This window comes from Polypterus senegalus, chromosome 4 (genome assembly GCF_016835505.1).
Source record: "Polypterus senegalus isolate Bchr_013 chromosome 4, ASM1683550v1, whole genome shotgun sequence".
Lineage (NCBI taxonomy): Eukaryota > Metazoa > Chordata > Cladistia > Polypteriformes > Polypteridae > Polypterus > Polypterus senegalus.
Genome location: NC_053157.1, coordinates 190630295 through 190647808, shown reverse-complemented (window position 1 = coordinate 190647808; position 17514 = coordinate 190630295). Strand labels below are relative to the sequence as shown.

Here is a 17514-nt window from a genome sequence, read left to right as displayed (position 1 = left end):
AGAGTATGATTAGAGTCTCGATCTTAAAAGTCTGCATTTTCACCCATTGACACTGCAGCATCAAGCCAATGTTTTCAAAAGTATACAGCTTTTGCAAAATTATTATTTGCGATGAGGTTTAGAAGCTGTAACCAACAGTTAAATTTATATGGCAGTGGTTATTCAGTAGATAACTCACTGATTATTGGTAGTTTGTTATTAGGAAATGAATCCGATACATAGCTAATATGAAAACAAAAAAAAAATGTATCCTGGCTTTTAACACTGGATAGTAGTAGAGATGAGTTTTTATATTATACGCAGATAATTTGTATGCATGTGGTGTGGAGGTGGAAGGCTTAGCAAACAGAGAATTAACTGTAAATGCATGGAGCAAGTGATTTAGCAGGGCAGTTGGAAGCAGCACATTGACATTATTTTGGATATGTCACATGCATATTCTTATTGGGCTGAATGACAATTTTCCTGAGATCCTTGTGTTCCTAGATTGCAATAAAAGAAGATAATCATGTACTAAAATGCATCTGAAGTATTCTTGACGTTTTACCTCTTCATCCGGTTCATAAATATATCCAAAGGTTTCCTTTGATCTTCGGATAACTTCAGCTGAGAAGTTCATGTACTTCTCATCATTAGGTTTGTAAAGTGATAGAATGAACAAGGCCTGAAAAGCTTCTTTTGCTCTTTCATCATATTGATCTCCTAGAAAATAAAGCATTATGAATGCACAACTCAATACAATGAAAAACATACTTTACTAATAATGTATGTAATCAGTACAAGAATGATATCACATTAAACAAAAGTTAGATCAAGAAATACTTTAACATCATAATACATTTTTGTTATCAGTTATTGTCCTAACATTTGAAACATTACCAACACAGCACAGCACAGTTTCATTTTAAAAATGTACTTTATATATACATTTTAGATTAATTCTTGATTATTTCTATCTTTATGAATTTTTCAGCATTCTGCACTACACTATACATATTTTTTCATTTGAGAACTTGCTTAATAATGCATTCTGAGTTTCCACCTCATCACCTTAGAGTCTTCTTCAAAGCCAAATTTCAGCATCTTTCAGCTAAACTAGTTTCAAGACATTTCTAGGCTCCCTACTTACTAAGTGATTATGAAACTATTCTGGTCAATGAAGGAGATGTCATTGAATCTACGGCTTCTGACACAGCATCAAACTATCCTGTTTTACTAAAGTTTTATTTTTTGTATAGTTGTGGACCTCAGGATGTGGCATATTAAACTGGAGATTAACCGAAAAGGAAAGGCAGCCAACTGACAAAGGCAATCTGTTACTTTGCTTGCTTAAAAGGACCGTGGATCCCCTCAAAAGTTTTATTTTCTTCATAAATGATGATAACTAGTGTTTTTCTTTTCCTGTAGTGTCAACTGGCCTTATCTTTGTTAGCTGAAACTTGTATTAGCATGACTTTGTTTACATTCTAGGCAAATATATTAACTTTTGTATTGTTTTGTTTTCATTGATTTATCTGTTTATGTGGGCAAACAGTTTATTCTGTATACTTTTCACTTATGGTACAATAATTGTAATTCTGATAATGTACATGGAGTGCAGATCACGATTTATAATAATAATCCAAATTAGGACAAGTTAGAATCTATTATATAATAAAACCCTACAGCGTGTGTTTGTGTGTGTGTATGGTTACTGTAAGGAATTTGATTGGCAACTTTGGCTTGGTCTGATTGGTCATTTTTTCTTTGGTTGCTTAGCAAACACGATTGAGACAGGAAATGCCAGGCAAGAGAGGTTTCATACACAAGCATATTGAAGAAAAATATCCTCCAAACACACAGAATACTAGCAAAAATATGAATCATGCTTTCACAGTGGATATTATTGGTAGTTAAAAAGTAGACAGGAGCCAAGAAAGGTGCCTCAAATTGACAGAGCCTTAGAAGCAGGCTTTATAGGAACATGATGATCAGAGGAAACACCTGGCTAGAGAGGTTGAGACACAAAAAATGCTCAGTGGGAACACTGAGGATACACGTAAGGCATGAGATATCAAATATTTTAAAGTGTATTCTATTACCGTAAAGGTAACATAGTATATCATAAATCACCTAAAGATGTAAGTTCATGCATTTTCTTAACTGTGAAATGGATGATAATTAAAGTGCCTTTTTACTTTTGGAGAATACCTTAGGAATGAGTTCATGTAACACCCTTAATTGACTAAGAAAAGTAGCACAATAATTCAGATTGTTAACCTTTTCTGAAATGTCTTGAGTTGTTAAATAGAAGATTTTAATGGCTAAAATGTTGCTAATCATATAATTTGTTATATAACCATGGCTGGAGCAACCTATTTGAGGTTTTCTTTAGTTAGTTTACAATACATAGCCCTAAAAAATAAACATGATAATTGCTCTTTTTAGCCTACTGTTACTGAATTTCATGATGATATTTATTTTATCATAAAAATATATTATTATATAAAACAATATACTGTAATCCGTACCTCTTTTCCAATGAAAAATGCCAAAAGTCTGTTTTTGAGAGTAGGGCTCAAAGCAAAAAAATACATATTCACCATTAATCAGACCAAGTTTGTGAGCTTCAATTAAAAAACTTCTCACCAATTCTCCTTCTGCAAATATTACGATAACTGGAAAAACAGAAGAAGTAGACATGCATAGTGCATCATTTTTCTGTTTCTAAAGGCTCTTCAACAATTCGTTCAAAAATAACCACTAGCTGGGTTAATGTTAGTGAAGAATACTTGTAATAATAAAACAGCTTGTTGGCTTCCTACAGTTGGACAGTTTTGACTGAAAATGTAAAGAAATTAAAGGCCATTACAGTCTGTTGTAAATAGCAAATAATCCAATTCTGGCAAGACCAAGACCACCAGAGCAAACGACTACTGTATAACATTTTATGCATTTATTTTACTGCTTCTTTAACAGGTACTTATGGCTCTCAGACAAACAATGTTAATTGAGAGCGTTTATTAAATTATTTTTAACCCTTACCATAAAATTCATCCAACTCAGTCCATGACTGGCTCAACATCTACTCCTCTTACGATAAGCACCACTTTTCCCTACAGCTTTCATTCAGGCAGTCTCTAATTTGCTAACTACATATTCTTACAGATAGAAAGCAACCATCATGTTATGAATTCTGTGCAGTGGTCATGTTAATGATGTCATATGAGTCAAATGATCAGATATATCTAAAGTATAGATAGATAGATAGATAGATAGATAGATAGATAGATAGATAGATAGATAGATAGATAGATAGATAGATAGATAGATAGATTTATTTTAACAGAAGCTCTTTAATTAAATAAATAGATAGATAGCACATCATAATCCTATACTGGAAAAGACCTTTACAAAGTATGTAAGAAATTCAAAGCAACAAAGTAAAACACATTCATATAAAGAAATTAGCTGAAACATTTTCAGAAAACAAAAAAGACAATTGCAAACTGAAATTAGTTGTCAGTACTCACTGCGTGACACTGATGATACCTCCTTAATGAGATTTGGAAAGGACAATGAAGTATTGAGGTAACTACCCACATTGAGTTTAAAGTATTTAAAAATTGTCAAAGTAATATTTTGCTGCTGTGCAGTGTACCTGTTGAAGTAAAATGTGAAAAGAATAAGAGAGAAGGTTATTTTTGAGAATAAACAGTATACTTCTAAATCTACAGTACTAGACACAGAATCTCATTTATAAAAGTAAGATGGACTTGACCATAAACCTGATCACAGGACAAAGGCAAAAGGCAATTTTCTGGTCCTGTTTACAATTTTAATGTACTGTATATTTTATATATGTAATTTTAAAACATATCTAGGTGTAATACATGATGCATTATCATGTGCTCAAGATAATATACCAACAGTACATGCTGTCAAAATGTGTGTCAGTGATATGGAAAGAAAAAGGAAAGAAAATCCTAAGTCTTGAAAAAATAAAATTAAAATATCAGTTAGCAGAATACACACTCAGGGGCCACTTAGTAGGGATTGAGTAGAGTACTTGAGTAAACTGAAATCACTCTCATCTTTTTGAAACCATGAGATGATACATTCTTTGTGAAATGGGGTTCTTAAAGTATCCATCTGAAAAAGGCTACCCTGGACGTTAAGGGATGCACATGGTTAGCAGCAATGATTTATTATGATGTGGCATTTAATTATTGAGAGGGCGAATATGGACAAGAAAACATTTTCCTCATCGTTACACTACCACTGACAAAGGCAGGATGGCTCCATTGATTGATGCTGTTTAAGCCAAATCTTGACCCCCATCATCTGCATGTTGTAGCAGAAATCAAGCTTTAGCAGAGAATGTGATATTTTTCTAATCTTCAGTTGTTTTTATGATCATGTGCCCAATCTAGGCTCATCTTCTAGTTTATAGTTGACCTGAGAAGAACCCAGCACAGATTTCAGTTACTTTTGTGTAAAACATATTGTGCATTCAGAGATGTACTTTTGCAAACCACCGTTGCAACAAGCTTGTTATCTAAGTATTTGTGGTTTCTCATATAATTTCAAGAAGTCTGTCCTTTTATCTTTGGCCTCTCTCATAAAAAGGGTGTTTCTCCCATAGAACTGCTGCTCACTGGATGTATTTGTTTATGGCATCATTTTCTGTAAATTACAAAGATTGTAAAGAGTTAAAACCATTAGAAGCCACCTGTTTCTGAGCACATCTGGCACAGATAACCAAAACAGCAATCATAGTGCAGAAAAATTGAATAAACCTTTGATGTTTTTAGAATTACAGGATGTCATGAACATATTTGAGAATGGAAAAGTTGCAGGTGCATTTTGCTACCAAGTGGATTGTAACAAATAATGTCAATTAAGCCAGCTCCATTATTAATGACAATGTTCATAGAACCTACATAAAATAAAATTTACCCCAAATATACTGCAAAACATTAACAATCATTTTTCCAAAGAAAAATAAAGATTTACTATAGTGTGCATCATATAGACCAATTTCACTCCTTAATAACGATGTTAAGATATTGGCAATAGTTTTAGCTAGGAAGATTGAGAAAGTGCTTCCCTTAGTAACATCAGAAGAACAAACCCGATATTTTAAATGCAGACAATCTCCCTTAAAACTGTTTAATGTGGTATACCCACCCACCCAGTTTTACTATTTTGGATGCAGAAAAGGCCTTTGAAAGAGTTGAATGGGATTACCTATTATTATACTGGACAAATTCTGATTTAGCCCCAGTATATCTGTATGGATCAAACTACTTTATACTGGTTCAAAAGCCTTAGTCCACATTAACAACAAACTGATTACTTAAAATTAGAAAAATTTCCTCAACATGAGTGCACTCTATCACCGGACAGCAGCCCTCTACCAGGCAGAACATACAGTATTTCAAGGTAGAGAATGGCTTATTTATTGCTGCTACACATGACAATTACCTTTTTCAAAGTTTTTAAAAACCTACTCAGAGTTTAACCTATGGAAAACACAAGAGATTAAGATACTTAGAGATATTTATATAGATCTCATACTGCATTTTATGAGGATTTATGTACCAAATTTAACTTTCTAGCAACATGCATTTTTCCTGTATACAAATTACAAATTTTGTTAAAAACCCTATCCAACTTTCCACATCTCACACCCGTATTTATTCCAAAGGACACACTGTTTAGTCTTGATGAAGAATCTGGCAGAACTTCAAAATATTTTAAAGAATGTGCCATTCAAAGATCCTGGGGAATGGTTGGGATAGGGTCTTTCAATTAGCTCAGAAAAGGAGTGGAACTCAGCCATACATACGTAGAGTACACTCTAGTTCTATATGTGCCAAGCATTCCATAATTCAATTCAAATCTTTTACCAATCACATTTGGGTAATTTGAAATTGTCCAAAATGTACCTAGGGTAAGAACCAGTCTTTGAGTGTTGCCATCTAGCTCTAGTGTCACTAGGCCACATGTTTGGAAATACACTAAATGAACATCCTTTTGGATAAAAATCTTTATATATTTCTCAAATAGTTTTGGTGTCACTCCTAATCCATTAACAGCAATATTTGGTGTACTCCTTGATGGCATTAAAATGTATAGGGTGAAGTGAAGTGTAGTAGTGTACACCACACTACTAGCACACACACTACTATCTTGCTTAACTAGAAGAATCCTTGAACACTTTCTATAACTCAATAAAAGTGAGATAATTGATGTTCTGTTTTATCTTAAATTGGAAAAAAATAAATTCTCTCTAAGGGGACATGTGGATATAAGGATTAATTGTTTAGTTATATTTAAAAAGTTATTTTATTTGTTTGTGACTCTATTCTTAAATAAATAAATAATTGTATCTGTTATGTTATTACTATTTGTTTGACTGAGTGATTCCATTGTAATGTTAAGGTTTTCAAAAATACTTAAAAAAAAAAGAAAAAGAAATTTCCAGAAAACTTGCAAGTAGTAGGTTCATAATAAGGTATTGGACATAACAATAATAGCCCTATCAAATGCAGTTATTCCAAGTTCATTCTATGTAACTATGATCTTTGCTAAAGAAATAAGGTATATAGTATATATAACTGTCTTTAAGAATTATAGACCAATTTCAAATTTACAATTTCATTCTATAGTTTCTGTTTTTTAATTTTCATTTTTCAAAATGTATAATTTACTTGTTTCTGAAAACTGATTTGGGTCTTTACTTGTACTTGGGCTGTTCCCTGTTTGTTGCTCTAGCCCCCAATCAGAGATTTTGTGTGCAATAATAAAGAGACATGACTCTATGCTTCAAAAATGAGGAAGATATCCTCCTTTTTGTCACAAGGTGATATAGGGACACATACAAGGAGAGCAGCAACAAAAAATGACAGAGGACCTAACACTGAAAGTGACGTGTTGCAACAATAAATTAACAAAAAAAACTGAGTGTGCTTTCACCTCCACCATCGTATTTTGATTTATAAAATTAAAAAAGTCAAAGGCTGCAGGAAAAATGGCACTTAGCAATATTGTTTCATTTTTCGAATGGGCTTGATGGTTATTTTATTCCTTTCTTTAAAAAATTTATTTGCTGGTATGTTTTTTTTTTTTTAGAAATGTATCATCTGACAGGTTTATTCTGGGAATTTCATCAGGCAATAACTCACCCTTTTAAACACACCTCTTCCACATGTTAGTCTGTTTTAATTTCTGAAGATGTAGTTTTCATATATTTTGTGGATGTGAACTATAAACATTATGCAGGTTAACTGTAAATGTTAATGAAATAAGAAATTTTAGAATTAGTTTATTTACTTGATTCCTTCTGCTGGTATAGACCAGGTTGGGATATCTTCAGCAATGATTCCAATTCGTCTCCAGCCAAAGTTCTCACAGATTTTAACAAGAAAATTTCCCATTTTGGTAAAAGGTCCAAACACTCTGGTCAACGTTGAGAATTCCTTTATAAAAATAAATAGAAAAAAAGCCTTAAAAGAAAGTTGAGAGGTTTATTTACCTCGGTAGCAGCATTCATGTTTCTGGTGACTCTTCCTATGAAGTCAGTAGTTGGGATAGCATGGGGGGGTCATGAGGTCACTGGAAAGGGATGTGTGGCACTCGCGATATCTTTGCAAAAGAACGAAGCTCCGTCTTTAGAGTCCCGGAGCTTCCTGTTTTGCTATATGGTTGTAAGACATGATCACTATCCAATGACCTGATTCTCTTTTGAGAATCCTTGGGTACTGCTGGTTTTACTTTGTGTTCAATGAGCAGTTGCTCAGAGTCCTGAATGAGTTATATTACCTGCACTATGAGGGAGTGTCAGTTATGGCGCTATGGTCAAGTTGTGCAATTCCCAGTGTCTGATCCGATTCACAGGATCTTCACTGTTAAGGACCCAAGTCACTGGACTAGGCCAAGGGGATGCCCGCGTAACACCTGGCTGTGGCAGATAGATGGTCATTTCTGGAGGGTGGGACTGGACTGTGTTTCTGTTTGTTGCTAACTGGGATCCTAAGCTGTTTCATCATGTACTGAGTAAGGCAAAACGCTGTACCAGGTCAAGCTCCTTAACCTGACCTGACCTTACCTTACCTGAGAATTATTTTTGACATTGTTGTTTTGAAGGGACTTCCATTGCTGATATTTTAACTATAAAACACTAACAAAAATGGCAAATTTGTATATTCAAGAATATTTAGACTTAAAGTTGAAGCAGACAATATCATATTTCAAATATTCAACACAACTTTTCTAGTCTATTACGTACTTCTACCTAATGAAGTAAATAATTATGAACACCCTTATGCATACCCAGAATTAGGACAGTTTAATTCTGACTTTTTAATTTCTTGTATACGTAGTATAGAAAAAGTATAACAATCGTGAGAAAATTTGACCTTGTGATGTTGATGACTTTCCATGTTTCATGTGCTCCTGAACACGTTTTGACCATTTCTGAAATTTTGTCTGCGTTTGTGTGTGTGTGTGGTTGTACGATAACTTCTGAATGTTTAGTTAGATGAGTTAGATAAATTAAATTTGGCATGTGGATGTTATATCAAAATGTTGGTTTTCTATTAACTTTTGAGCAACATACGTAAACCAGAAGTGGTACTTTACCTGAAGACATTTCAAAATTTTTCAAATAAACTGGTACATAGTTTAAATAAAAAATTAATTTAAATTTTGCATAGTAGTTTTTCATGTGAAATTGAATTATAAGAAGAGAAAAATAATTGAAATTGTAGAATTTTGTTAGTTAGGGTAAGAAACACATAGAGAATTTCACTTTAATTGGACAGCCAGAAATTATATCTTAACAGGTTTCAGCACTATTATATAAGCATTATTACCATTATATAAATAGACATAAATAATAATACATTTTGTATGATCATTACTTATTGTTAGATAAAAAATTTGACCTTGATCAGTCTGGAAGTGGTATATTGCTGACCACAAAGAAACAATCAGATTTGAAATTTCAGCTTGATTGGATTGCCAGAAGTGGTTATTTGTCATATAAACTTGAATTATTAACAAAGATAAGTGAATAAAAGTTTGCAAGAAACAGACGCATATGAAGTTTCATTATAATTGGACATCCAGAAGTGGTATCTACTTTACCTGAACAGGTATAAGGAAAGTTGAGTGGAAAACAATCCAGATTTTTTATGCTTTACATGTGGTGCTTTACAAAAGACTGGCAAATTGGCACTCATCAATGCCCTTAACAAAATAACTAACTAAAGTTAGTATATAGAAGTATACTTCTGACCTTTGGTATGGATCATCGTGACACATCTGGTATAATAAAGGTTTATTGCCTTGTAGGAAAGACATTTGTATATGCATCAAATTTGCATCTACCTTTTTTAAACAGAACTAGGGATTTTCTAGAATTTACCTCACAACTTTGATTGACTGTCATTTCTATATGCTTTCTTTACAGTTAATTCTGTGACATTGTTGAAGCAGGTTTATCTGTTAAATAAATTGTCATTTCGACATTTAGGTTCTTGTTACTGTCTTTCATAAGGCAAATTGTGTTCCACAATTGTTTTGAGCTGTGTTTTTTTATGATTTAGGTTTTGATTTTTTTGGTTTTGTGCTTAAAATACAGTATTTTTGGTGAGTTAATAGTGTTTGTGAACTTCATTGTGCTGTTTCTGAATTTCCACAAAAGGTTATTAATTCATTGGTGAAATTACGCAACTTAGTGTTGGTAAGTATTTGTGTTCAATACTTATCATGTCCTGTGTCAGGATGGTATAATAAGGTAGAGAAACATTTAACAAAATAGTACTGTGGGTGTGCAAGGAGGAAAAATGCTTTAAAGAACCATTTATGTTTCCATTTTTTTTAATGTGTAATCCATATTTAGTGGCACATTAAGTTTAAACATTTATTGTTGAAGAAATATCATTTTTGGATTTTTCTAAGACATGCCTAGAAAAAGTGGCATTTTACCTTTTTATTAAGGAATTCGGAATCAGCACAGAGAGGATTAATCACTGGAATGTTCCAGTATGCTGCTAGTCGGGCTCCATGGGAACACACCTGAGAAAAGCAATTTAAATCATTTTAAGACGCATTGTATTATTACCATAGATTATCTCAACATTCTTTTGTAAGTTGTGGAATGCACATAACTATTTTTCAAAACACGCTTTCTTTTGTATATTAGTAAATGCTGGGTTTTTCCACACATTTACTGCAGGATGAAACCTGTCTCAACACTTTACCATAAAATCTTTGAAATAAACATTTTCTTTTCTAGGTGTTCAGGTATGAACATATATTTATTTTATCTGGAAACAGAAAAATCTGACATACAGAGATAGTCACAAAATATAATTCAGAATACATTTCTTTAGAAATTGAGGCCTGTAAAGTAAATAATGCATCAAGATCAAGCATCTATTAAAAATACAGTACAGTATGACTATTTTTGAATTTTTATTTCAAAAAGATGAAACATCAGAAGGCAGGGGCTATTCATCATATTATATTAGGCACCTACTATAGTATAGTATATATAGCAGTTTTAACTAATGGAAACAGCCGAAAGAAGGAGAAGAAGAACAATAATAAAACTGCAGAAATTATTAGAACAGGGAATTGAATATGAAATATTTTTTAAAAAATGTTGTTGTGTTAATGAAATTTTCTTCCACAAACAAACAGATTAGTTTTGATGTAATGGCTTTACCCATTTTGACCAGTTATGATCCAAATTTCTCTGGTTTCCTTGGGTGTCCTTTTCCTGGGTATCATGAGAACTAGACCCATTCTTCTTGTTGGCACCCTTAGGTAATACTTTTAGGTGTTTTGCAAAGCGTTATTTTTCATCAAAATGTCTCATTTAACTTAACCATCAACTTTATCATCTTTTAAAACATTCTTTCCTTGTAATCAAGTAAACATTCTTCATTCTGTTCCCCTTATTATCCACATCAGATGTCTCGAAGACCTCACTTAGACTTGCAGATAATCTTTTAAGACACTCATACACCTTTCAGACTTTCACGCACATATTTATCCATTCATTTATCAATTTTTGAACAACCTTTCACCATTACAGAATTAGGAGGAGCAAAAGCCAAATGTTAGAAACTGACAATATGGTATAATGTGATAATCACACAAGACAGAATGGTAATCTAAAGAGCTGTGGTCTTTACTCAAAAAACGTTAAGATCAGATTTATCCTCATTTTTAAATAACTACACTATATGTATTCCCCTTATGACACTAACTTGTCTCACCTTTATAATCTACTAGGCAGTTCAGTAGTATGAAAGTTCAGATTACTAATAACAATTATAATGTTTAATTTATAGCACCTTTTTCAAATCCAAGACCATTAAACATAGTATTAGTAAGAGGACAATAAAACACAAAACCAGCAAGAAAAGTAATAATAGCAAAATAAGAAGTTCAGAAATAGTATCAACCCAAAAGGATCTAGTAAACAAAAATAAGTTAAGTATTATACTAAGCAGTAGTAATTTTTTTTCTAATAAATTAATAGCATTAAAATTGTGTCACTTTGAAACGTTTTTCAAGCGAGTGAAAAATCCCTCACTCACTCATTTACTTCTTGCAAGAGACCACAGTCTGTAGAAAACTGAGATCACAGGCTGAAAACAGACTGAGATCATTACAAAAGATGTCCCTGCACCCATTAACAATTTTGTTGTTATTCTTAAACAGCTTTCATATGGTCTTAAGCCATATGAAGGATAGAATTTCTTGTTTCGTGTGATGCATCCTACACCTCCTGTGTGAGCTGCCTTCAGTAAGTAACCAAATCAAATTCCATTGAAGTATTTTTCTACAGCTCTGTTTACTAATCTCAGTCTCAGTGAACATACACCAAAGTAATTAAACCATACATAATGTAGACACATAAACACATGAATTAGGATGAATATATATTATAAAAGAGCCATTTCAACTTCCGTAACATAAACCAATCATGACAATAGAAGTCCATTAGCATCAAACCTGAACTGTGACCAGTTGACAGGGAAGGTGAGGAAAACAAAAACTCCAGTCATCAGCATTTGTTAAGATAATAAAGTTCAGGGAATTCCATGGTCTGCAGTGTGCTGGCGCCCTGCCTAGGGTTTATTTCCTGCTTTATGCCCTGTGTTGGCTGGGATTGGCTCCAGCAGACTCCCGTGACCCTGTAGTTAGGATATGGTGGGTTGGATAATGGATGGATGGATGAATTCCATGGTGGGTTTTATAGTCAAGTCACATTAAAGTCAGAGAAAGTCAAAATTCTGGTGATTTAGCGCAACTGGCCTGTCAACCTAGTCCTGGGAATTACACAATATTATAAATATGTGCTGGGCAGTATAATATGATGGTCAGATCCTTTCATCGTTGGGTTCCAATGCTTCTGGCATCTCTGCTATCACTTTCTATGGGCATAAGCATCCACAACAGAATACCAAAAACTTAACAGAGAAGGGTCATAAATAGTTCATAATCAAATCACTTCAACTGAGTGTTCTACTCCTAGCTTGAATCTGTCTGGGAACCTTGTAACTTCATTTTGGTTCCTTTCTTTGAATCATTTGGTCACTACCCAAACTAAATAAACATAAATGAGGAAAGAAATGTAAATTGAACACATTTTCCATTTGCTTATGCCACATTTCACTACCACCATCATCATCTAGTGTAACTCCAACAGTACTTCTACCACCACAACAATCTCATATTCGATAATGCATCAATATTTTATCTTCACTTCATGAAAAAGGCTTTGAGGTAGGTGAATTTCTTTATCTTAGGTTACCTTTCCCTCAGTCTAGGGTTTTATTTTATCTTTCTGAGTGTAGCCAGGCCCAAATTTCATCTACTATTATAAAGATATTGAGTGATTTATTAGAACCTTTTTAAGGGCCGCCTGGAAGTTGTTCTCCATGCCTCCCTATATACCCTTTCGAATCACAAGCCTCACAACTCTCAAATCCTTGGTTTAGATCCTGCATATGTGAAGTTTACTCATTCTCTGTAAGTCCAGATGAATTCTATGCGGGGACTGAGACTTACTCATACAGTAAGTGTCAAAGCAATAAAGATTATACTGAATCTCAACACTCAGTTGAGAGTGTGGGTGTGTGAATGTGCCCTGCAAAAGGCCCGCACCAATGTCAAATTTAGTTCTTATCTTATGTCTGAAGCTGTTAGAGTAGCCTATGGATGTTCATGATCAATTAATCAAAGAAAAAGAACAACAAAAAAGATGAATGATACAAGGACAGCAACCTATTATATCACAGTAGTAAGCAGACACTGAAAATTTTCTTACCGAAGAGCAAGATGGTCCTATGAAGGCACTATAGTTATTTCTCCATTTTAAGTCTACAATTTTCCCTGTTCCTTTAACTGCGTCACATTCATCGTCCACAAAGTCAAAAACCAAATGATGACCTAAAAACCAAAAACAGAAAATTTACCTTCCATAATGCACAATAAAATAACATCAACATCGGCTTTTTTTGACCTTTTGGAGCATTTAAGTGCGAAGTGCTTGGTACTGTAATCGCCTGGCTACGGCGTGTTTATTGATTTGATTCAGTATATCTGTTTTTGTTTCTTTTTTGTTTTAAACCATTCATGTGATTCACAAACTTTGGTAAGTGAAAGTCTGCACATTATTACACTTTTTTCCCCAACCAATGGAATTTGATTGTACTCTAGTGTCAGTTCTGTTTTTGGATTAGGATAACAAGCAGTATGGCATGGTAGAGGAAATGGCTATGGCACTAATAACAAGTAAGATAAATACACTGGTAGATGCAATGTGATCTGCCATGCCTGTGTAGCAACAGCAATTCTTGTTTGTGGTGTTGGGTGGTGCGATTCTCTAGAGGAGAAGTAGCAAAGGAAACAGGCATTACTCTTAGCAAGATGCAGAACAATAGGGATTAAGTGTCCCTGCAAATTCTAGGATTGCCTGTTTTATGGCTTAGGGAAACATTCCATGTTAGCAACACCTTCTAACAAAGGGTTGGTGGTTGCAGTAGGAAGCATATTTTTCCTCACCACAAGAGTAACCAGAAACAGAGTTGACTCCAGATAGGGTCTTAAAGCCAGTTCACTTCACTGCTAGATCTTCAGCAAGTGCAGAGATTAGAAGAGATTAGAGAGAGTTGGTAACAAGCACTCAGTGGGTGTAAGGAAGATAGGATAGAATGAAGGACACACATGGAAAGAAAAAATGTTTCTGGGACATGATATGCTAGCATGATTAAAAAACACAAGCACTCCATGGGTAAACAGGAATGAAAGATTTGTACTAGCTAGGTGGCAGATATGTACTAGCTAGGTGGATTTAGGTGTTTTGGTGTTTCTTCTGTTATCAGGTGTGTTAATATTTACCATATTTATTAATAAAATGTGATTGCCATGTGAAACAAATATGCTACCATAATAGCCATCTGTATGAAATTTTTATAATCTCTGATTGCAGCAGTATTGTAAGTAAGTTCCTGCAAGACAATTAAATGTTTTATGGTTAACACATTTGTTTTACTTTAAATCAGAGGTGTCCAACTCCAGTCCTGGTGGGCCACAGTGGCTGCAGGTTTTCATTCTAACCATCTTCTTAATTACTGAGCTGTTTTTTTGCTGCTGATTAACTTGTTTTGCCTTAGTTTTAATTGATGTGACTCAGACCCCATAGTTGTTTCTTTTTCCTTAATGAGCAGCCAAACAATAATGAGACACAAAACAAGCCGTCACATGGCCAGCTAACCTGAAAATAAAGAAAGATGAAGGTCTCAGTTGTGTTGATCTGTTCAGGTTACCAAAACATCTTGATGGTGGTTTTAGACAAAACAGAAAATCAATACTCTTCTGTGGCAGAATGAGAGCAGCAACAATTCATTATATTCAATAATGGCTTTAATTAACAGCAAGAATTGGCTTCTCATTAAGAAACTGGTTGGAGTGAAACTGGCTGGAGTTTGAAGTTCCAATTTAGCTGCTCATCTGTTGGCTCGTTTCACATCTCATTTCTGCTTGGCTGCCATTTAATTAAGAAATTAATCAATTTTGAGGACTGAATCCTTAAAAACAGGGCTATTAAAATGAAGGGAAAATGAGTTAATTGCAAGTGAAACTACTCGCTGATTAGGAAAAGGGCTATAATGTAAAAATGCAGCCACTGCGGCCCACCAGGACTGGAGTTGGACACCCATGCTTTAAATCATTTATAAGAAACCAAAAAGATTTCTGAACAAAGAACGTCTAGAGGAAAAGGCTTTAAAGTGATTTTAACATTTTACAAAATAGTTGTCTTATCACGTGAAATACATCTTTCTGCTTCAATATGTCAGTCAGCATCAGAAGTGTCATTCCTGCATGACATTTATTATCATGCAGATATTCATTAACCGTGCAGAATTTCTCCAGATTTCACATGTTAGTTGATCTATTATGGGAGAGCAATGGTGACAAACTACCAACAGATTTAGGATTGGTTTTAGTCTTTCACTGAATGCTGCTGAAATAGCCCCCAGGCCCTTTTTTGTCATAAACTGGAAAAAAGTGTTAGTAAATGGATGGATTTATGGTTGCTGAGATTGTCTATTGGCATTACTTGCTGAAAAAGTAGTATGATGAATAGACTGCATGCAGACAAACACTTGCTAATAAAAAAGCCTTTGTGATAGGTGTTTTTTTTTTTCTTTCTTGGTTTTCAGAATAGTGTAAGGATACTTTAGGATATTTTGTTATTCCGAGTGTGTTTAGGATCACTACTGTCACAACTTACAGGCCACTGACTCCTGAATGTTTCCTGACCACAGAAATTGTGATAACAGTCTACATGTTATTCAACAGCTATTAGATAGTCATGTGGGGTTTAAAAATGATTAATTCTCATAAAAGTGGTAACTAAGTAGTTTGTGTTTTAGATTTTGGATTTTTTTAAAGTACATTGAAGTTTGTTATATCTTCTAATGCAGCTATGTAACACTGCCCAAAAGTGCGTATCGTGTTGTCATTTTTCAGTTTGCTATTACTTGGCCTGGCTTCTGTACATTGTTGAAACAAATCAAAAAGCATACTGTAATTGAAAATGGTACAGAAGAGAAAAGATGTCATTAACACTTCAAAACCAGAAATACTTTTGATATATTTAGTTTTTCAAAGTCAAAAAATATCTCATCCTTTATAATATTCATACAAAATTAACCATTTGGTCCAATGCAGTTTGTTCTTCAGACACAAATTGGAGTGGAAATGAGGCCTCTCATTTTTTTCTAATACTTCCATATCTATGTTACTTAAATATACATAAATGTATTCTTATCTAATATTTTTGTTTGCAGTGTTTTAATTACTCTTTTTATCTTCTAATGTGTTCTTCTTTTCTTGTTACTTTTTCGTTGTGATCTTGTAAAAGCACTTTGAGCTACATTCTTTGGTTGATAGTGTGCTATAGAAAAATGGTGATTTTGGAAAATGGAATTATCTATTTAGTGCTATACATTACCACTTGAGCATAGGAAAGGCACTATATAAACAACATATATTATTATTATTATTATTATTATTATTATTATTATTATATTAACAAATAGTTTACATTCATGGTTATGGATTGGAGACCACCAAAAAACAATATGATATGAGTGAGAAAATGTTCAGAAGAATAAAAGAAAATTACTTATTCATCTCAGATCCATTCCCTCATTAAAAGCACCCAGTGTGTTCTGTTTAATACTTGTGGTATGCCTTGGGTTTTAAACACATTATTCAGCTTACCATGTCTACAGGAATAATAACAGTTTATTCATTATGTATAGTCTGCAAATGGCAAATTTGGAGAATTATCTTAACTGTAATGTAGGTAGATATTTGTAAAATGTTGTGCATTTAAACACACCTTCTAGTAATGTCAGCGTATTGAACTTATTGCAGATTTTACAAACAAATGTACTTTGGGGTTCTAACTTCATGCAAACATGACACACATCAAATTACACCAGATTTATTTTTTTTACTTACATTAGTCTATGATTAAGATAACCTATACGACCCAACTTTCATCTCCACTCCATCTTCCTCACTCCCTCTTGCAAGCAAGTATTTATAAACCTTGTAGGCAGGAACACTTAACCTAAAGAGACAAAGTCTCTTTTATGTTCTGTAGCCCTTATTAAGCAGAAAGTCTGCACTGGCATAGGTTCTCATTTGCAAAGCTTACAATGAGTAACAACATTTTCCAAAAGTATATTTAAATTAAATGCAAAGCAAAACATATAAATAATATTTAATAATTCAGAAAAAAAAACACAATTTCTAGCATTAGTCTTTTGAAAGCATACAGTCATAGTAATATACATCTTCAATAATTAAAGGAAAACACATCATACCCAACATTAGTTTTTTGAAAGAATACTGTCATAGTAAATTTTTAGCTTATTTTTAACCTTCAGAAGTACAGTGCTGTTTCTTTTTTTTACTGAAATGTATGTACTT

The 17514-nt window shown here is 33.5% G+C and overlaps 1 protein-coding gene across 1 annotated transcript in view; it reads right to left on the bottom strand.

Annotated features, from left to right (window-relative positions):
- si:dkey-37g12.1 (atrial natriuretic peptide receptor 1) overlaps window positions 1-17514 on the bottom strand; it is a 141856-nt gene that overhangs the window by 102610 nt on the left and 21732 nt on the right. Inside the window, exons 3-8 of the mRNA XM_039752913.1 lie at window positions 13334-13455; window positions 9976-10065; window positions 7318-7463; window positions 3513-3640; window positions 2511-2657; window positions 548-702 (exon numbers count right to left, since the gene is read on the bottom strand). Of these exons, the coding sequence (XP_039608847.1) occupies window positions 548-702; window positions 2511-2657; window positions 3513-3640; window positions 7318-7463; window positions 9976-10065; window positions 13334-13455 (788 nt within the window). The remainder of the gene's footprint in view (window positions 1-547; window positions 703-2510; window positions 2658-3512; window positions 3641-7317; window positions 7464-9975; window positions 10066-13333; window positions 13456-17514) is intronic.